Source organism: Sylvia atricapilla, chromosome 1 (assembly GCF_009819655.1).
Source record: "Sylvia atricapilla isolate bSylAtr1 chromosome 1, bSylAtr1.pri, whole genome shotgun sequence".
Lineage (NCBI taxonomy): Eukaryota > Metazoa > Chordata > Aves > Passeriformes > Sylviidae > Sylvia > Sylvia atricapilla.
In genome coordinates this window covers 145056033-145078515 of record NC_089140.1, presented here as the reverse complement: position 1 = coordinate 145078515, position 22483 = coordinate 145056033, and the positions used below count along the sequence as shown (strand labels likewise).

The window sequence follows — 22483 nt, the reverse complement described above, 5'->3', positions numbered from 1 at the left end:
ATTTTAGACAAATCTGACATTACCTATGAAACGGTATCAGAAGTACAACGTTTGAATAGGGATGTAGAAAAAATGGTATCATGAAAAAAAGGAACTGAGGGGTGGTTGGTTTGTTTGAGAGGGAATGAGACTGGTAAAGGGAGGGAAAAAGAAGATGGGAAAAGAGAGAAGAAAGGAGTTCTAAAGAGTAGCTAATTACCAGAATCAGGGATATTTAGGGTCCATGTCAGAGAGCCCTGCATCTGACTGCAGTAGAAAAGCAATAAGCCTTCTCTTTCCACTACTGTCTAATCTGCTGCCATGGCCAGGAGGGACCTGGTGCCTTCCTTTGCACTGGGTGGAAAAGGCTGGAAGCTGCCCTGGACACCCACCAGGAATGCCTGGAGAGGGCACTCAACACAGCTGCCCTCTGCAGCCTCTGCAATCCATACCATTGATCCAGTCATCTACACCAAAACTGCACCGGTAAATTAATTGAGTGATCAAAACATGAAGTCAAATGCCAGGCTAATGCTCTTAAACCACTTAAAACAAGACCACAATCACTGATACCACTTATTGCCAATCATACCACTGAAAGGTGAAATAAATTCTAAGAAGTCTCCATGATAATTTTACACTGATTTTGTACAATCTGCTTTCAGATTTGTTCCAAACAAAAGCTCTTATAGGGCAGACAGGGGAAACTCAAAAGCATTTTGCTATTTCAAGTGCACATTTTCTAGTCAAGAAAGTTTCAGGCACCACTCCTCTCTGCATGCTCAGGAACAGCATGATTTTATCATTCTTAACAAACACAGAAACAGGGAGCACAAAACTGACTTCTGCAGAAGACCTATATCGCTTTGTTGAGGGATTTTCCCTCAGGAAAGGTATATCTGGTATATATTCTCAGATTCATGATTCTAGTCTGTGTGCACCTCCTTTTTTACAGTAAAATTAAAAGTAATCAGTGATTTTGGTGTCTTTCAAAAAAAACAAGACACATCCCTTTACAGGAGATGTAAGTGAAAAAAAACTTTGGCATCACTTAAACAAAAATAGAAGAGAGAGCAAGTATATTTTTAAGCTACAAGATACTGCTATTGTTCCTTTTCACAAGAACACTAAATCCACTGTGAGGTTGTCAGGATAAATAATTAACGTTACTCTGAAATCGGAAATTAACACTACTCTGAACTCAGTGGAGATGCTGCTTTTCCCAAGACAGTGGTCTGAACAGTCTCAGGAAAAAAAATTATATAACACTAGAAAACTGAGAAAAATTGGTGCATCTGTCTGCTTATTGCACTTGCTTCTGTTTTCCTTTATTCAGTGTTCTCATGTAAGAGAAATAATGAGTTTAAACATTTTTTTAATAAAAGAAAATATATAATGTAGAACTACTCTCCAGAAGCAACAATAAGCAAAGAGGTCCTTGCATTTCCCTTCTCTAAGTGGCTCAGCTGCTAAACTGCACTCTGTCCTGCCACAGTTTTCATTGGGGCCCATCCTCAGCCATGTAAGTAAAGGGTTTGTGGCTTAAAAGTAGGAGGAAACTGAAAGAAAAGGACTCTGGGTCTTCCAGCAAATGGAATCTATGTCAAGAGCTGACTAAAAATCTAGGAACTGTGTGAGTAGTTATCAGATAATGACACAGAAAAACAATTAATGAGCAGCAATTTTCAGAAACGTCCCTTGCCTTCCCCACTAGAGCAATACAATTAAAATAAACTTATTGAGCCACAGGGATGCAAAAGGCAAGTTGTTTCCTGAAGCAAGAGCACAGTGAAGAGCAATTAGGTACTGAATTAAGATGTCATTATTTTCAAGGCAACATTTTATTTAATTGGGCCTTCAGCTTCCTGAAGCAAGAATTCTATCCCACTGCTCCCTGCTCCAAGGCAACACTGCTAGCAGACCTCATTTTGTCCAAGTACTATTTCTGCTGGATGTATAAACCTCCTCATTTCAGAGCACACTGAGCTTCTCTGAGGCTGTGAAGATAAATGGCAGTATTGATGCTGACAAAACTGATCTCAGAGTCCTGAGACACAACACAGGAAAGGCTGTAAGGACATGGATCAATTGGAGTGACTGAGAAAGTGATCTAAGCTGACAGGAAACAAGCCCATCTGTAAACTGATTTTTATTCTCCGAAACTTGTCTTTTCTTTTAAATGAAATCTGTCATAAGATCCGATAAAAAGACTGGATACTTCAACATGTGGGAGTTTGGCTCATCAGTTTCAGGGTCTAAAAGCTGCTGACCAACAATGGTATTTATGGAATGGAAACTAAGCTGTTGTACCTACAGGTTACGAAACAAGGTTATTTATGTAATACACAAAAAACCACAGTGACGAAAACTGGATTCTTACTATGAGTAAATCAAACACCAAAGTGCATCTCTTGTACATCCTGGTGAAGCATCCAGCTCCTGGAGATAACAGTCACAGGTGAGATGAAAAATAACTACAGCAATAACAGCCCTGTCTAGGTATGGATGAAATAAAACCAGCACCCACACACCGCAGCATCCTCATCTCTGCAGCAACATCCTTTCACAGTGCGGTTGCAGCTGAAGCAGGGATGGAACTCACCATCAACAGCAGGCTCCTGAAGAGTGTTGCTGCTGTCCCTGTGAGCAGGTGAGTGCTGGTGACGTCGGCGCCGCCGCGCTCGGCGCCCAGAGCAACGCGGGCGGGATTGCCCCCAAAGCTGCTGATGCTCTGCTGCACCCACCTCAGGGCTGCCAGCTGATCCCAAAGGCCAGCGTTCCCACTTGCCTCAGCAGAACCTGGTGTGGGAAACAAAATACGGCTGAAAAGAAAACCACAGACATCCAAGTTTGGTGTAAATGTCACATTCTTTTGCAGCTCTTGCAGCCAAAACTTGACAAAACTGATACCAGAGTTTAAAATTCTGGTCCCTTCCAAGGAAATCACTTTATACAGTGACTCCATTTCAGTTTTACCACTCCACAGGGCAGCCCTGGGGGTGCACTTTTGCCCCAGTGATAGAATAATAACACTTGGACTTCTAAGCTTCATTAGGACACATCATGGCACAACATGAATTCAGGCTCAAGTATCCATACATTTAGCCATAGGATTGTTTTTCTACATAAGTAGCTCTATCTTAAAATTAATTAAAAACAAATTTAAAAAATCTGTGTGTTTGCCAAATTGTAAGGGATCTATAGGAATTAGTGTTTCCCTGGAGTACACTTGATTGTATGTTTCCTTCCTACATACCTCTTATACTTGCCCTGTCTAACCAAACATTATAGATGACAACATCTTGAATTTCTTACACTCTTCCAGGTATTTTAAAATTTATAATATTTCTGTCTATATTCTTGGAGATTGTCCTATTTCTATCCGATAGAAATCTAATATATATATGTATGTATCAATATTTTTGCAAACATAAAAACAAAAAAATGACTAATCATGTGCTTCTCATGCCTAAGTATGATCACCTCCTTTTCAACACCAGAAAGTGGTAACCTGATATTTTCATTAATAAGGAGCTAATGCTGAATGCGTCAAATGATGCAACCATGTACGTAAACTTGCTTTTATGTCAACAAAAGCAGAAATAAGTAATTCCTCCATGATTTGTAAAACAGGAATAGAAAATGACTATTCACTGTCTACTTCTTTTAATCCACAATGAGCCATTCATTTTCAAAGTTTTAAAATTCTTCACATTTAAAGCTTGGAAAAAACCAAAAACCCACAAGATAAAACAGAAAAGCTGTGAATGGAAAAACAGCTGAAACTATTTGTTTCTTCCATTGCCAAGACCAAGTAGTACAAGTTTAAAATAAGAGTAGGTTCAGAAACTAGTAAATTAGAATTAACAGTGAATGAAATAAAAAGATGACACTTTGTGGACAGGTCTTGGGCAAAGAGCAGTTAAAGTGTACATCCTTTATACTGCTGTAGTGAATCACTGAGGTATCAAACACACCAGTTTACACAGCAGAATAAACATAGAGGTGAACAGATTAATGTTAACCTTGCAGGGCTCAGAGATGCCCACACCTCAACAGCCATTGTTAGGAAACAGCCTTTCAGTAGGGCAGCCAAAAACCGAATGGCACAAAAACTATGACCTACAGCCATTGTTTCAGATGATCAGTCCAAGCCACACCAGTAAAGTAATGGAGGAAATATCTTCCCTGCTTAGTTTTTTGGTTTTGTGATTTTTTGTTTGTTTGTTTCTTTTAGTTTGTTCTGCACACGATGACCAGTTCCCAGAGTTCTCAATCCAGCAATAAATCCAGTCTTTAAAAAAGAAATCTCATTTTAAGGGCTTGCTCCATCCCCATTGAGACCACTCCAAAGGAAGTGAAATCATAGAATCACTCATTTTGGAAGAGACCCTTAAGATCATTGAGCCCAACTGTTAACCCTGTACTGCCAAATTCACCACTAAACCATGTCCTCAAGTGCCACATCTACATGTTTTTAAATATTTCCAGGGATGGTGACTCCACCACTGCCCTGAGCAGCCTGTTCCAATGTTTTACAATCCCTTTGATGAAGAAATTTTTATGTGCAGATCCATGTAAATGTTTTAGCCACACAATCTGCCTTGCTTTCACTATACTAAACAAAAACACCAAAAAGGGAAATATAACCAGATCCTTTTCCCCTGGCAAAAACCACAATTGGGTTGTGAAATGTACCACACTGGAGAACAGATGCATACATGGACATTCACAGGGGTTAGACTGAAAGAAACATGTCTGCGAGAAATCTTTTCCATTGCCTTTTTTGTAGGAAAAGATCACATTCCTGAGGACCACAGGAAGCTGAAAAGCAACCAGAGTCCTCGTGTGCTTCCTTCTGTTATTACTAAACAGAAGAAGAACAATAGTGCTAAATTAAAGCATGAAAATCATTCTGGTTTATATGACTTCATGGAATCCCTAAAGAATAAAACATAAAAACATGACTGTCTTCTCGATACTCTTGCTATCCATATCACTGGCAATTCACCTTAATTTTCTGGACACAAAGCAAGAAGTGAAGACACTAGTAAGAATGTGCATCACTTCTTGCAACAATAATGGGTGATAAAAAAATTAAATTAAACATCCTTTATGCTTAGAAGAAAAAGAGCTCTTTCACTTTTTGCCAAAGCCAGAACAACTGCAGAACTAACAAAAACTCCATCCAAACAAAAGGAAATCTGTTTTCACTACGCCTCAACTCCCTAAAAATCCATTTAATTCCTTCCTTTCTAATTCTGCAATTTATAACAAGTCAACTTGAAAGGATTCAGCACTTTGCTTAGTTGGACAATTAAATTAATAGTATTCACAAGTTTATTTCTACCTGTAGGGCCTTCTGACAGTCCTGCTGTTAAGCCCTAAGGGTGAGCTCCTCCTCCCGTTGAATCCAATGGCAAAAGTTCCAAAGGACCGGGTTCAGGAGACTGGAATGTTAATGGTCAATGATTTAAATAATCACCCATTTGCTGTCACAGCACCAAGCCTGACAGAGTTCAATATAAGAGTGTGTTTGGACAACATTCTCAGGCACAAGGTGGGATTCCTGGGGTGTCCTGTGCAGGGCCAAGAGCTGGACTTCAAACATTCTTGTGAATCCTTTTCAACTTAAGATATTTTGTGCGTCTGGGACTGTCGATTTTCCCAAATACACATCATGGGCTTCCCTAAGAGGAAGAGGCCAGGAAAGACTGAACTTTTCCCTGACCACAGTACAAAGGAGCAGAAGAAGGTCCCCAAAAAGTCACTGTGTGTAATGAACAATCTCTCTACGAGAGTTTGCAAGAATGTGTGCCAGCCATGCACACCAAGGCCATATATCTACATTTTAGGACATGCAGGTGGAGCCCTATGAAACAGAGACTGAATAATTTTCCTGATCCCTAAATTATGCATCATCATATAAAAACTGCTGCACCAGTTTATATTCAGCCCAACCAGCATTTTCCACTTAGGAAGAAACCTGGGTGTAGTTCACTGGGCTGAAGGAGGGTGGTGGATAATGAGTGGGCAGTGCTGGGTACTGGAAGCTCCCACAGCACATATCCCCACTGCATTTGGCTCCAGACAAAATGAAATTATGGTATCTCATTCATAAACATTGGGTTTCCACAGATGAAAACAGTGATTTTTTTTTTCCTCCAGATACACTCATAACCAAATTCTTATCTAAATAAGTAAGGATCTTGTAGTGACAGCTCTCTATTTACGGAATAAAAGACACTTTGCTGTGAGTGAGCTTTAAACAAAACTGTAAACTGAGAAGGGAAAAAATAACCAACAACTGCAGCCATAACCTCAAATTAGGCAAAATCCACCCAACATCACTAGCAGTGAACACTCAAAAGGATCATGAGGTAAAGTATGTAGGCCAGATATTTGCAAACATGGCAAATATGACATCCTAAAAGTTATAAATTTATTAAAATGCCCACTAAAGAGACCAAGGATTGCCACCAGACTGAAAGAGACAGAGCTCCACATGCAGCTGTTGCATTTTCTCTCAATGGCTCTCTACCTTGAGTTCCCCTTCCCCAGGCAGAAGTGAAAGATGGCAAAAAGAAAAGTGTTCTCTATTTGCTTAAAAAGACAAGGCTAAAAAAGGGCAAAATTAAAAAAAAAACCAATCCCTAAAACCAGATGGCATTACCCCAAAGATTTAGGGAGACTGAATGTGTGTTTTCATACCTCTTTAGCAAAACAAAATCCTGTTTGTAATGGGAATTCGTATAATTTTTAATGGCCACTGGTATTAGGAGGCAACAGGAGAGCAAAATCCTTTACACTGGAACATGGGGAAGCATTGAAACAGAGAACACACAAATGTTCAGCCACATCCAGACTCAGATTAAATGGGGCAAGTCCTTCAGAGAAGTCAGGCTGAATTGTTAAGGAACCAATCAACTTCCTTTGTGCCATACTTTCCACCCTCTCACTTTCCATCCTTCTTACCACGAACCTGCAGTTATCTGTCTGCCTCTTCCCCACTCTGACATGGGCACAAGAGAGCAAAATTTCATAGATGCAACAGGTTGGAAGTTGGAATCATTAAAAACTCTACCCACAATGGTGGCCACTAGAAATAGCAGGAATTTTGATATTAACCATCTTCACATGTGTCTGAAAATCTCAGTATCCAGAATCTCACCTGTAAGCACAAGTTTAGCCAGTGCTTTGATATAGATATTAGATTTATTTTCTTGCTGTCCCTGTTCCCCCAACCTCTCCCTTTTCTCTTCAGATAAAGTCTTCATTACTTCTTAGCCATTTTTTCCCCAAAATAATTTTTAAAAAAATCTGTGAAAATATAGGTTACTCAAGTTAAAAATTAATTTGTATCTTGGGTTGGAATGCAAGATGTAACCAAAAGTATGTGTTCTATTGCCATCTGGAGAAACTGGTTGGGAAGGTGTTCTCTTTACCTCTTCTATGACCTATTTCTCAAATCTCTGGCAGGGAGCGGGCAGGTGTCTTCTCTTAAGGGGCCATTGAGGCTCAGTGTATGACTGAAAAAATTACATCATCCCATTGTGAGATGCTCCACCCAGTAGGAAGAGCCCAGCATTCCTACCAGGATAAAACCTGAGATTCAGAACACCAGGATAGCCTGTTTCTACTGGATTCCCAGAGGAAGACTGGACCCATCTCACCACCACTGGACCGTCAGAGGAAAACTACACCCTTCTACAGGATCACCTCTGCTCCAACAGAAGCACATCTGTCACTCCAGAAGAACTTAATTGGACTGCTCCCAACACCCTGACCAAGGGTGTCAGGTTGTGTTCTGACTCTGTCAGTGTTTTTTGTTTGTTTGTTTGTTTGCTTTTTTTGTACTACTGCATTTTTATTTTTGACATTCCTAGCAAAGAACTGTTATTCCTATTCCCATATCTTTGCCTGAAAGCCCTTAATTTCAAAATTATAATAATTTGGAGGGAGAGGTTTACATTCTCCATTCCAAGGTTGGCTCTGGCTTTCCCTGGCAGGCACCTGTCTTTCCAAACCAAGACTTGAAAAAATTAAAATCAGAAACAGAAGAGTTACAGAATGCATAGTTGTGTTTGCTCTGGAAATCCATGACTTACCAGTGCTCAGGAAGCCAAAGACACCGACCCGGTAGTTTGCCGTCACGACAATGACGTTACCAATGGCAGCCAGGTATGATCCATCCAGGGTTGTCTTTCCCTCCTCAGCATTGTAACTCCCTCCATTGTGGAAGAACAGCAACACTGACATGTTTTTGACCTGCCATGACAACAACCAGATTAATATTCCTGTTGCAAACTGCTTTGGTAGGTCACTGATGAGAACATAAGCAGCTTCCTTATGAATGTTATCTAAGCCATTTATAGCTCTTTAAGAGTAACCATAGAGAGGAATATCTGCCTCTCTGTCTGAAATTTAAAGTGGCTTGTCCACAATTGTCTGCAATGACCTGTATATCATAAAGAGGGCACTATCTCCAGTATAAAGTAGATCTAACAGCACCACTGTATTCCACCAGCCAAAACCTCCTCTAGGCCAGCTCCTGCTGCCTTGGCCACTGAGCATGTGGTGTGCTTGTCTTTGCTAGAGCACATCTGCTTCACACAAACATGCAGGAAAATTTCAAACAGGTGAGAAACAGGAGAAGGAAAAGATCTGTTGGGTTGCTCCATCTTGAGTAAGATTAACTCATAGCAGTGCACAGCTGCTCCCTGCTCTCAAGTCTTCAGCACTCAAACACTGCCTAATTTCCAAAATGTCCCTTGATATTGATAACATTACATGCTCCTTCCGTCCCCAAGGAAATTTTCCCCCACCAGACACATAGAGGGATCCTGCAGAGAGGACTTTATCTCTGCAGAGGAGAGACTCACATCTCCAAAGTACTGATGGACTCTGCCCCAGCAGAGCCCAGTAGGATTCCTGGGATGGCAAGGAGTCCCAGTCTGCCCCCATGTTAACAATCCAGGCAGAGCCACTTGATTTTGCACAGAAACAGAAGCTTTTTCCCAAAGCAGCACCAGATATGGGCCCTGCACACACAGCAGGGCTGCAGCCAGGCTGCTGCAGCATGAACAGGAAAAAGGCAGAACAGCCCCAGGACACCTCAGCACTTACCAGCAGGTTACAGACACTCAAAAGAAACATCCTTCAGTGAACATAAGGGGGGAGGTTGGTTTGGTTTTTCCTTTTTTTTTTTTTTTTTCTCTCCTGTAACAGCATCAAAGTACATCTGGGGTTGGTTTTCCCTGCACCTAGAGGGCAATGAGCTCTGTGCTGTTATTTTTTGGATGGAGCTTAGCTAAACACAGCAGTCCCATCTGTTCTGGCAAAGAATGTCTCCAGCAAAAATACAAATGGCTGTATGGGAGTTGCAGCAGAGCAGTGATGGCTGCAGCATCCTGCAAAATTACAGATCAGCAGTCAAACCACCCTCAACTGCCCCTAATTTCCACACAAAGGTGTGCACTCCTCACTTATCTCTCTGATGAATCAGTTCAGGGGCTTCTTGTGAACATAACAGTGTTGCCAAGAAAACACAAGACATTACAACCACTGAGACAGTTGGGTTTTTTCTCATGAACTTCTCTTGAATTGAAACTGCCTAACTTGCAGTGCCTTTCCCCTGCTTCCCATTTCTGCACTGCATGCAACACAGAGAGAAATGGGGGTGAAGAAAAAATGAAATAATCTGTTTTCACATGGAAATTCATTCTGAAATACAACCACATGAAGTTGTGTCAGCTGAAATGGTATAAACAATTATATTGAGCCTGCTCCATCCCCTCAGCTCAGCATGCTTAAGCCTGAGGCTCACACTAAGCATTTCCCACACATTCACAGTCTCTACAGCACCATGACCTCCAGCTGACCTGTAAATTGCATATTTTATTATTCTGAGTGACTTTATACAATAAAAAGCTTAAGAAGGGCAAAAAATGGGCAGTAAAACTTGGAAATGGCAAACCAAAGACGTTTTCAACAGCTGCAAGAGATATGGAGTAATTTAGGGGAAGATTTATGACTGGGACTGTACACAGAGCCAAGTGTCTGGATGTAGCAGTCTCATTTCTTTTTCTGCACCAAGCAATGGGAAGCCCAGCAGCTCCATCATGGTCTCATGACTGCAGAGGCTTAGGTCCCACATGCAAACCCTAATTGGGGTAATGAAGTTCAGCAGTCACCAGGGCAAGTCAGCTGTGAGTCTGAAAATCTTCATGAGATTCACAAGCATCTCCTCCATTACAGAATGACAGAATGGTTAACCTTGGGAGGGAACAATGTTGGGGCCATCTGGTCCAACCTCCCTGCTCATCCTTCTGTAAAACATTTGATGATCTACTGGACAAGGATAGCTCTAAACTCGACCAAGACAGGCAACCTTCAGGGCTTTTACTACTGTACAATATTGCTCTGTAAAGAATTGAGTGCAATGGGGACGATGCACTAAAGATGGGAATGTGCAGGAAATGTGCAGGAGAAGAGAGAAGGTTTCTATTCCTTTATAATGGAGATTTTAAGTCTTGATCTTACAATTGAACCCATTCTAAATAAAGGCAAAGCACAGCTTTGCTGAGCTAGTGTGACAGGTGGTGATGATTATAGGTGGAAAAAAGAAGTGCCAGTTTAACTCTGTTACACATAACTATGGAAGCAAAATGATGTCATTCACCTTCTTCACTGTTTGACAGTTTGAGAGTCCTTTGGTGACAGGCAGCAGTCCCTGCACTGTGCTCTTTTTGAGGCTTAAAATGCTCCTGAATGACCTCCACATTTGCTGCTCTCTGGGAGATTTTATATCCCATATTTACTAGATAAATTAACTTTCCACAGGCTGAAAATATATAACTATCTCTCTGCATGTGAGTAAAAAATAGAGCTTGCCACAAAAAGAGACAGGAAAATGCAATGCCTTCTGTTCCCAGTTACTTCTTCAAAACCAGAAATTTTAGTTCTCTCCTGAACTAGATTTGTGCATGTGAAACTGATTTTCTTGTTTGGACCTACTTCTACCTTACACGTCTACAAAAGACAGGAGAGATTCAATTCACAGGACTGACAAGGAGAAGAGACAAGCCTATTTAGTCTGGTAGAAAGTACAATGCTTTCAAATAAACTATCTTGAAAGCAGCTCTTAAGCATAGATGGCAAACTGCCTGGGACAGTGACCTGATGTTTTCAATAAGCAGTGACTCCACTCAAGGCAGAATGACAGCTCATGCTGCAGGGAGAAGACAGGCTGCTGATCTCTGTGATGATTAAAATGGGTCTGCAAGGGACGCTCTGTGCTGCTGTCAGATTGCTAAACCAGCTCTTTCCATACACGCAGTATGACAGACTCATAAATTTCTATTACTGCTTCCATCACCTTCTGAAAATTGCCAGTGCTCTGGAAAGAAAACGTTCCTGTCTCTGGGCCCAGTCTTCAGTGGGATTCACATGGTATTCAGCATCTCCACACCCCCAGCCTCCCAGGGGTTGGCCAATCATTTTAGCTTGGCTTTAACTTGCACCTTTCTTTTATATCTGTTTAGAATGAGAAAATCAAGAACTTTCAAATGACAATTCCTCATATTGTACCAGTGGCTCAGTCACTTTTGAAACATATATTTTTAAGCTCTGTGAGCTGGCCACAGATCTAGCATTGCATGCCACTCTCATTTCCCAACAGACCTCCCACAGATGTCAACAGGGGAACAGTAAAGATGAGGGTGAAAAAAGCCATCAGCAGCTCTCTGTCTGGTGGTAAACGTTGATGTATTGTATTGCATTATTGTCTCCTGGACAGATGGTCTGCTTGCAGGAACACTGACATTTCTGTCCTTAATTTCTCCTCCTTTGCTGCCACCTCCTTCTCGTGCTTTGTTTCCCTCTCTGTCTCTCTCTTATTTCTAGTTTTTTAGTATGCTGTCCTCCTAGTCACCCCACACTGCTCACACAAAGCCTGTAGGGAATACTCTTGTACCAGTGAAGACACCAGAGTGTCTAATTTAACTTTGCAGGCTTTGTGAGCAACATACGAAAGACAGCCATTCATGCCAATTAAAAGCACTTTGGAAAGAGACAATCCTCAGCTACAAAAGAATTCGATTTTAATTACATCTCTTACTTACAGTGGTGGCAGGAACAAAGATGTTCAGATACAGACAGTCTTCACTGACAGACTGTGATGGGGCCTCTCCATCTCCTGGCTGCCAACACGCTGCCCTGGAGACACAGATTGAGAAAGTTACAATACAAAAGGGTTGTACTCTCCTTCCACTGCTGCTACTTCCTTGCATTTTGATGCATTAGGTTAATAAAATCTTTTAATCTGTAAATCTTGATCTCACTTAAAACTGTGCCCACCTCTAAGTTAGCAACAGCTATGTGGCTTTGTAAACATACATATAATGCATTGTATCTGTGTGCCTAGAACCCCTCCTCAGAAACCCTGCCTCACTTTAAAAAGCTTAAAACTTGAAAATATTCTTTCAAAAACCCCACATTTTACATAAACTGCACAAAATTAGCACCAGCTTTAAAAGGAGAAGGACTAGGGCTTTCAGGCATGGTCTCCCCATGCACACCTGCAAAATTCACTTTTTTTTGCTAAAACACTAGTTATTTATTTGAATTTCTAATAACCCGTGGTCTATGTACACTTTGATTTATTTCCTAGTGGTCTGTGGGCTACATTTCATTCTGTTTAATTTAATTTCTAATGGTCTGTGGGAAAAATTGGTGACTTCAAAATTTTAATACATTTTTGAAATCTCTTTGTTCTAAGCATTATAGCAGACCATTAACAGTGTCAATTAATGTAAAAAGTGCCCTTCCAATAAGAATTCAGCAGCCAACCATGTAGAGGAAAGTATTTTCTGGACATCATCTAAATGAGATTGCTCAAGCATATCAAGCTTGAATCAAGTGGATGATTTTTGTCCAATGATAACCTGTTTTGAAGCCAATTCCTTCTATTTCACAGCTTTATCCATTCCACACAATAAGTTATGGAAAAAACTCACAATTTATTAGTGACAAAGGCAAAAGAGGCATCAATATGATAATAGCTCAGAGAATGATTTCTAAATTATCAGTTTTAATGCCCTTATAAAATTTTGTCCTTAAGATGTGAAGAAATTAATAGAAAACTACATGGAAAAGGACCAGACTTAATGGCATTCTACAATTTTTCTTTTTCTGTAAGGGGGAGATTCCTAGGATGGTGAAGTCACTCAACAACTTTCACACTGACATAGTGAAATGCATAATCTCCAAAACAATAAACTGCTAAAGCCATTTTGGCAGAAAAAATACAAATTCCCAGGTAGGACACCTGCCAGGACAAGAGGTATTACACTATTGATGGTACAGCTTTCCACAGGGCAGCAGGGATCATCACCTGTGATCACAGCTTTTTTCCTCCAGCTCTCAGGAGAAAGGCTGCCACCTGCAGCTAGTCCACAGCTCTTCCAGGAGCTGGAGACTCCAATAGCTGGCTGGTGGTTTTGGTCAGGTTGGTTTGGGTTGGGTTTTTAAAGTTTTTTATCAAGTCCAAGCTGATAAATAAATTTTTCTCTTCCATCAGTAATGGCACTGTGCTAATGGGAATTTCTTGTATATAAATATTTACCAACATCAATATAGAATATATAGAATCTTAAAAAATCAACAGTTGTCTCTACATAAAGTGATATTTCTCCAATCCTCCAACTCAAATGTAAACTCAAATAATTGGGGTTTTTAACTTTAAATGAACAATAGAAGACAATGGCCAAATTCTTCATTGGACTAAGCAAGCACTGTGGATTCAAGACAGGAACAGATTGACAAAGGTCCCCAAATTGTTTTGAAAATCTCAGCCAGGCTGCTCATTGAAACTCCAGGTCTTTAAGGGGAGACCACAGAGGCAGGTGGGTCCAGCTAAGCCCTACAAGACACTACCCTGTGGTTCAGACACCAAGAGCTGGTGCTGTGTGTGCCAAGCCAACAGCACTGAACACCTGAGTAAACAAAAGTCACATCCCACCAGATCCCTGCAATGCACTCGGGGCTGTGGCTCCACACCTCCACACCTTAGGTGTTTCCTGAAGGACGGGATCACCAAGGGCCAAATACACTTTCAAGTCCTCAGGTATTTGTCTTTTAATAGATTTTAGACAGAAGAGAATGATTTTCTGGGCCATTCAGCCTGATCTCTTGGGCACTACTAGGCAGAGAATTTCTTTATGAGGCCCACAGCTTCTGGTTACATCAGTGTTCAAGTGCCCCTCCTGGATTAAATGTTTACAAATTTATGGCTCAGCAGGAGCAAAATGTATTAGTATAAACATAATAAAAACCTGTATAAATACTATTCAGTATGAAAATGGACTGACAGCAGACAGTTGGTGGGGAGTTATGCAGAGATTCAAGGCAATGGAGTGTACAGAAATTTCCCTTTTCTCTTGAGGTGCTTGCATGCTTTAACATATAAATGGAGAAATTATTCTCTTTGCTAATCAGTGTCTCAGACTTGTATCTGTCTGTACTCTGTAGGTTGCTTTGCAAGAAAGGACAGGACAATTGCTGTCCTCACTCCAGCAGCTCCCCCAGCCCTGGATGGACAAGCCTCCTGCAGGTGACCACGGGTTTCTTACCGAGGCACTGTGGCATTCCAGGGGTCCTCCCAAGCAAACGGCTCTGGGGGGCTGAAGCGCCTCTCCCCAAGAGGAGGGGCAGCATAAGGGACCCCCAGGAACTGGCTGATGCTTCTCCACTCTGAGCCCACCTGGATCACCTGGGATTTGCCCACCAGATACCCCTGGGATGGGATGTACACTCTTGGGGTTGAATCCGATTCAGAAATGGGTAGGAGTAAATCTATCAGAGGGGGAGCAGAGGAAAAATTAATTGTTTCCATAAGTTAGGACCATTGCAGAAAAGAAAATTAGTCCCATTTCCCATAGTTTTAAGCTCTTAATTGTCTAGTTGTTTAGAAGAAACACAGATCAATTTATTGTTTACTGTTACTGTTTTCCTATAAAATAGTTAATTAAAACACATCTAAGTGACACCTCCTGCTAGTTTTCTCCTAAAACTATGTATTTCATAGGCAGGAACAAGATTCAAAGTCATAGCTGTAATGAACAATAAACACACAAGTCTACATTTACGTCCCAGTAAACGATTTTGTTCTACTTGACAATGATAAACTACTTTTTCACTCAATTAGTTTCAACCTGGAAGGTTCTCATTGACTTCACAGAATTCCAGTGAAAGGGAAAATTTTCTTCCCTCTCCCCTTATTGTTACCTAGGTTCTAATTACCCTTAATAAATAAAATAACTGCTATTATATAAAAAGAAAGCAGTCTCTTTAAAAACCAAGGGGAATTAACCCAACAAAACTTACACTTTCAAATAAGTATGTAACCAAACAGAATTTTTTCTACACTAGCTACACAACTTCTTTTTCTCTCTTAAATAACTTTTACTTCTTCAAATATTATTTCATTCTGTTTAGGGAGCAGGCATATCTGTTTTCTTGTTTACTCTAGAGATTGTTATTAATACTTTCAATTGACAGTGGCTTTTCAACACTCTTAGTGTTATTCTCCAAGATTAAAAGGAAGAGCATATCAAAGCATCATTTGCAGATGAAAAGCTAAGAGCTGGACTTGCATTACTGTTGCTGTTTGGTTTTACTATTCTGCACTTTCAAAACATCTTTCATAAACTAGACTTCCTCTATTATGCTTGTTTCAATACCAGAGGGTAACACCACGATTTCATGCATTTTTAAAACAGTATTTGGGGACATTTTTTCCATCCTCTTGGCTGCAACTCCTCTGAAACAGCCATGGACAAGTGTCTAGGGGACATCCATTTTGCTTTATGAGGTGAGGAATTCCTCAGTCCTCCATTCACAAGAATTGTGCACAAGCCACCACAGTTGAGGTCCTTCCTCCACAGCTTTAGCCTGTTCTTACCTTGTCTCCTATAGATATAGGTAGCAGGTTCTTTGAGTAAAACCCAGCAGCTGTGCCCTTGCAGGCCATGTGTGCATATCTGTGTATCAGGGTAGAAGATGCACCTTATGGCTGAAAGCTGGATTTCCAGTGTAACCACTGCACATGACTGGTTCTTTGAACAAGCTGTGAGGTGAAGCACGAAGAAAAAGAGCAGGTAAAAATGTGTTCTCACAGTATTCTGCATGACAGTATTACACTGTTCTTAAAAGAACAGGTGAAGCAACAAAGATATGATGTAACTCAGAGTAATGGGACATAAATATCCTCAAATGCCCAGAATATTCCCCAAAATAGCCAAAGGATAGAAGGCTATACTGGCTTTAAAATAGAATAATGCAACAAAAGAACTATTATCACAGGTTTTAGAAAGAGAAAAGCATCATATAGTAAAGTGCTGATAACCTCATCTGAATTCCAACAGTCCCCAGTGAGTAAATGGGAACTTTCCCTTATTTCTACCACTCTCTGGCATTGAGGATTTCACAGTCATGTGAAATTAAAGGACTCTTTTCTATCTAGTCAGGCTATATATTGAAGCTTTGCTGTTACTACAGCTCACTCCCTGCCTCGTCCCAGCTCTCAGTTACCCCTCTCTCAAACACACTGCCATGGGTGGCTTTAGGAAATGGCAGCTGGGTTTAGAAAATGGCATTTTCTAAAATGGCATTTAGAAAATGGGTTCTTCAGAAAAACAATTTAATTATTTGCTATAATATTCTCTCAGCTGTACAATGCCTGGAAAAGTAAGAGATCTCTGTGCCCAAGATTGTCAAAATTACCTAACTACTGTATGGTCTTTTATATCTATTGCTAAACTACATCAGACCCCTCTCTCAGACCAGGAAACACTGGGATAGTCTTTAAAAACAAGTAAAATCAGTGTATCTATGTCAGAAGTGGAAAGCTCTTCTTGGTTTTCAGGCTCACAAGTAGAATTTTGTATAAAGCTGTGCATGACCATTTCTTACCAGATAGACAAAGATCTCTGGCAGCGGAGAAGTCATTGGATATATCTCTGCTAACATGCACAACTTCAAAGTTTGAGGTGGACGAATCCATGAGAACAAATGACACATTTAAGGGTTGCCATGCATCCACATCCTCTGTAAAATGAACCATAAAAAATAATATGACTAGAAGGAGCAGTAAAAATTTCAGAGGAAACTAATATAGAGTTAAAAGCATTGGGAAGTTCCTCAATGAACTAGTGCCATCTTCCTTTGCATCAACTAAGAATAAATTAAATATTCAAAGGCCTTTGATTGACTTGAAAGTCCAAGCCCATGTTCAGAGGTCAGATATTAATTGGTTTACAAAGGCATTTAGTAAAGAAAAAGGCAAATCCAGAGCAGCTTTATCCAGGTTTGAAGGTAAATGTAACTGGTTTATGTAAAAGGTTTCTGAACAGCCCTATTACATTAAAGGGCATGGGTTATAATGCTTCCACACAAGTTTCTGAACACGTACAGCCACTAACATCTTGGAAAGTAAGTGGAGGTTAATTTGATCATTTTCATTTGATTTAGAGGACAGAATTATATTAACTCTATTAACAGTTTTAATGCCATGTAACTTCTACATGATTAAGATTTCACACTATTTGATATGAATATATATACAAATATGTGCATATGTGTAAGTATAATCATGTGTATTACATATATGTATATTCCCATGTATACATTTACCATCCATGCACTTGTGGGGGCATGCATGGACACATATGTACTAACTCTGGTGTTCCTCAAGAACTGCCCTTCTGTCTCAAACTATATTTAAAAAAAATACCACAAACATTCTTTTCTCATACACAAACAGATAAAAATATCTGAGAACACTCAAATTTGCACATAGAAGACAAAAAAAAAAGGTCTGGGACAGAATGGGCCTTTAATTATTTTAGTTCCTTTCAGAAGTTCAATGTTTTAAAAGCAAAAGGCCCTGCTGTGGCCACCAAGTCCTAAACAGTAGGTTGGTGTTACCCTCTCCGTGTAATGGTAGGGTGAGGACAGAGTAGAGTCAGCTGTTCCTTTGCTATTCCTAGTGAGCAGGAGTTCATTGCCCCTGAGTTCATTGACATGGATGCAAAAGTCATGACCTGTCCTTTCACTAAACATTTCTTTTATTCTACTGAGAAATCAGTGACTGGCAAAGATGGCCAAAGTTTCCTTTCTCCCCCTCTCACAAAAAGACAATTTGACCACAGCACTCAACATCAGACCTGAGGCTGAAGTCTGAGGTCCATACAATCAGCTTCAAAGTCTGGTGTTGACACACCAGCTAAGTAGAAATTAATTTGGTGTTGCACTGTTTTATGTTAACACCACAAGTCATCACCAGTGCTATTCAGAGGAGATCTGAATTAGGAGCAGTGACCCTGCAGTCATGGCTTGTGTAACACACTCACTGCACTGGCTTTCTTCTTACCTTCAAGGATTGACTATTCAATTATTTTAGAGGAACAGAGTGGTTTTAGTCATGTGGAAATTTTTATTTTTTATATTGTCAATGGTTTCTCTCATCCATCATGAGCTGTTGCATGACCTATATTTGAAAACTTCAGCCTCTACATCTAGGGTGAGAGTTTGTGGCACTTATTTAGAAAGATACTTAAAAATAGATATCAATTTTAAGGGATGGAGAATAAACCATTACATTCTCTCCAGAGATTTTTCTGCCTGCATTACTAGATCCCTAGGTCTTTCTTTTCCAGGCTGAATCTTACCAATTTATGTTTTCAGTCTGTGGTTTGTTCTTTTTTTCTGAAGAACAAAAATAGATTTTTTTTTATCAGCATGCCTCAAAGTTTGTTTTTACCTAAGAGCAATATTGCCATCCTGTGCTGTCTACAGTACCAGCAACTGAGGTCCTACTACTGGAACAAGAAAAGTCTCTCTAGGTTCAAACACAAAACTTCAAATTACCAGCCATGGTTCTTTCCGAAAAGAGCCTTGTCTGGATTCCACTGTAACACAAAAAGTCTGGGTGCACCAGTGCTTTTGGAAAATATTTCCCCAGACTGTCTTTCCATAGCTTCCCTGACTCACCAAGTAACCTCGGACAAGTCTCATCATCTTCATTTGCCTCCACTTCCCACAGACCAAACATTCAGAGGAGTCCTTGCTCTCTCAGGAAGGAAATTCAAAAGGAATCCACAAAACCAAACTTTTTGGATTTAAACATCTGACACTTGCATTTTGCCTCCTATAGCTATTTCACAAGATAAATTTCTAATGTAGACGTAGAAAATTTATTTTATCCCTTTATGTGGGATAGAGTCAAGTCAGGAGCATACATTTTATATACATATGAGGCACACTGGGCACTTTGCAGCCCATGCTAAGCATAGAAGTGTGAGCACTCATGCTGCAAACATCCACAGCTCATACATTCCTATCTAAACTGATTATTCATTGCCCCAGATCTCACAGAAGTGACCCTTGCCACCTCTCGCATGGGAGGTTCTTTGGGTTGGGCTGGGGTTTGGGTTGTTTTTCTTTACTTTTCATCCTCCATCCCGGACAAAGCATTCATGATCTCAGGTCAGATTTAAATGCTGAGACTCCCAGTTTTCTCCTTTTCCCTTTTTCTGCCCAGCTAACCCCAGATGCAGAGAGATGCAGAAACTTTAATGCTTATCTTAAAAACAGAGCAAAACTCTTTAACCCAGAGCCATGCATGGCACCACTGTGGACACTGACAGCCAACAGTGAGCTGCTAAAGAGATTTGGAATATTAGTTGGTTCTTCCCTTCTGAAAGCAGAGCCAGCAACGCTCACAGCCATGCACACCCACTTCATTCCGTGAGCAAAACACAACTTTCCACAGCTGATCTAAACTTGCCTCATCTGGAAACTGCTCTCACGAGGCAGAGCTACAGACTGGCCCTGTGCTACTGGCAATGCACAGTGCACCTGATGGGCTGGAAAACATTTCTGATTTATATATAGGTTAAGTGCTGACCTTCCAACCCACATTTTGGCAAAGGCTTTCATTGGATAATTACAGCCCTCTGAATCCAGCCATCCTTGTAACTCTTTTTGCAAAATTATAGATGTCCCATGTACAGAGCCTCTCTCTTCCAGATGTTCCTGTTTGGGTAGGTTTAAGACTGGATTTGCAAAAAGAGTCATGCTGGCCTTACTCTGTTCCCACTCCAGTCACAAGATCACAAGACTGGAATAGATTTCCTGGAGACACAGAGTTCAGCCTCCCACTTTTACAGGCAATGAAATGATAAAATCCTTGTCATAAAGTCAACAAAAGTTTCATCACTGACTTCAGTGGAAGAAAAGAGGCATCAAATTATGAGTTTGCGAAATTTAACACTTGATATAAAGAAACAGAGATTCGGAAGTGCATTAAAATAACTAGCTAAATTAAAAAAAAAACTTGTGAAGTTGAGGAAGTCAATATGAGGTTGAGGAGGTACAAAAATCAGGCCTCTGGGCTTAGTATGCCTGATTTATGTTTGAAAGACAAATTCTGATCTTAATTCTGAAATCTGTGAGCCATATTTAATATCCCTCACTCAAACTCAAAACATGCTTACAGACTAAACTCAGTGCTTTATATTCCTTGTTTTCAGAGGCTTTTTTCAACAGACTGCTAACCTGTCTGTATACCAACAGTCTTCAAAGCCAACAAATCATCAACTCAGTGTGGACCTGCAGAAAATATAATCTTAAAATATAACTACTTCTTTGTTGATCCATTGAGATTTGTATAGTTCAAAAAGAGTGATTTTCTTTAAACTGCTGCATAATAACTGTAATCACACCTCAGACAAGTCTCAAAAATAACAACTGTGTATTTCTGGCCTTTAGCAGGGACCAATCTTGCTATGCTCCTGTTAAATACAAGCTTTCTGGCTCATTTAGGGGTGCCAATTATAGCAAATGATATAGTAAGGTGATATTAAAAATGTACTAGGTATTTATCCAGGTTTAAAACAAGCTGTTTTCAAAAGGTTAAAATCTTCATATTTACAAACAATAAAAATCAAACTTAAGACCAAAGATAGAGTAATTCCATGTCGGAGATCAAATTTGTTGTGTGGGAGCATGGTAAATCCGTTCCCAAAAATGGATAAACAAGGCTGTCTTTGTTTCACACCAAGGATATCCCTGAAAAATACTCAACATTGTGGGAAAACAGGAAGATAAATGATCCTATTAATCACCAAAGTCAGCTACATCAGCACTTGTACTACCATCAGCATCTCTCTTGAGAATAGAAGTGCCTCATGTGCGGACATAGCCCGATGGGAAATTTATTCCCATGTTGGAATATCCTGTGGCCACTGCTCTGCTCAGTCCCTGCCTCAAGGCAATGGCTATAAATCATTAGGGGATCACAGGAGGCAGGAACAGGAAAGGCCTCACAGATCGTCACATCCACATGCCTCAGTGGCTTCTCAATTACTCAATTTACACGGAGTGGGAACAGAGCTCACATGATCTGCTTGAAACCCACAGGCCCATGCAGGAACCACCCTGTATGAGCCACTGCCTCTCAACAGTCAAATATTACATAGACATGTTCTAGTTAGAACTGAAGACAAAAATATTCATTAAAGTTTAGATAATTACTGTATATAATTAATAGATCTCATAACACAGTCAAAAGTCATCAGGGTTGCTCCTCCCACACACACAGGAGTATTTTCAGGCTCTCCAGTCTGCTTTAAGCACAAGTATTCCTTCTATGAGTTCACATATGTCTCATGGATTGTTTTGCTTCTTTCAGATTAACTTGCAAGCACATAAAAATGTCCAAAACTCAAACCCTTGTGCATGAACTGTTTGAATAACAGTGTCGCATATTTGGAAAATAAAAATACAAAATTATATCATTAAGAACCCCATTTTCTTATCTCTCCTAGCTTACAGCTAGCTGCAGGAAGTTCCACCTCAAACCTAATTATGAGACCTGGCTGTTTTTGGTTTGTAAGACTATCCACCATGTTCACACAACAGAGCAGAGTTGTTATTTAAATACCAGCCTAAGTAAACCAAGACTCACATATGAGCATTTTCAGCATGGGCAGTCTTAAAATAACCTCTGTTCTCCCATTGTTAAAGGTCACAGATCATACCTAAAACTCCCCACAGATGGTTCCATACTCAGTGTCATCACAGCACATGAACTTCTACAGGGGAAAAAATGCTCCCAATGTAACAAGTTGGACTTTCCCAGCCAGTTCAGGCTATCAGTTTTCCAAGCATCACTTCTCAGATCACAGAAACTATGTGGAATAGACCAGCAGGACAGGAGCATGCTCTGCTCCATGCAATAGAAGTACAGAAGTAAATGGAAGTGTTCATTCAGATAAAGATGAAAACCATACATTCAGTTAAACACACCACAGCCTGGAGATGAGATGACTTGGAGACTTATAGCAGAAAGGCTTTTGCAAGTAGGCAAAACCTGCTGAAGCAACAACAAATCAGTGAGAATTCAGGTAAAAGACACTGTGCAGTTCACCTCCCTCCTGCTAGA

At 40.3% G+C, this 22483-nt stretch overlaps 1 protein-coding gene across 1 annotated transcript in view; it reads right to left on the bottom strand.

The window, feature by feature from the left end:
- The window catches only part of TG (thyroglobulin), a 143812-nt gene that overhangs the window by 60093 nt on the left and 61236 nt on the right, over positions 1-22483 (bottom strand). Inside the window, exons 34-39 of the mRNA XM_066316925.1 lie at positions 16951-17085; positions 15941-16105; positions 14610-14832; positions 12102-12195; positions 8088-8247; positions 2582-2778 (exon numbers count right to left, since the gene is read on the bottom strand). Of these exons, the coding sequence (XP_066173022.1) occupies positions 2582-2778; positions 8088-8247; positions 12102-12195; positions 14610-14832; positions 15941-16105; positions 16951-17085 (974 nt within the window). The remainder of the gene's footprint in view (positions 1-2581; positions 2779-8087; positions 8248-12101; positions 12196-14609; positions 14833-15940; positions 16106-16950; positions 17086-22483) is intronic.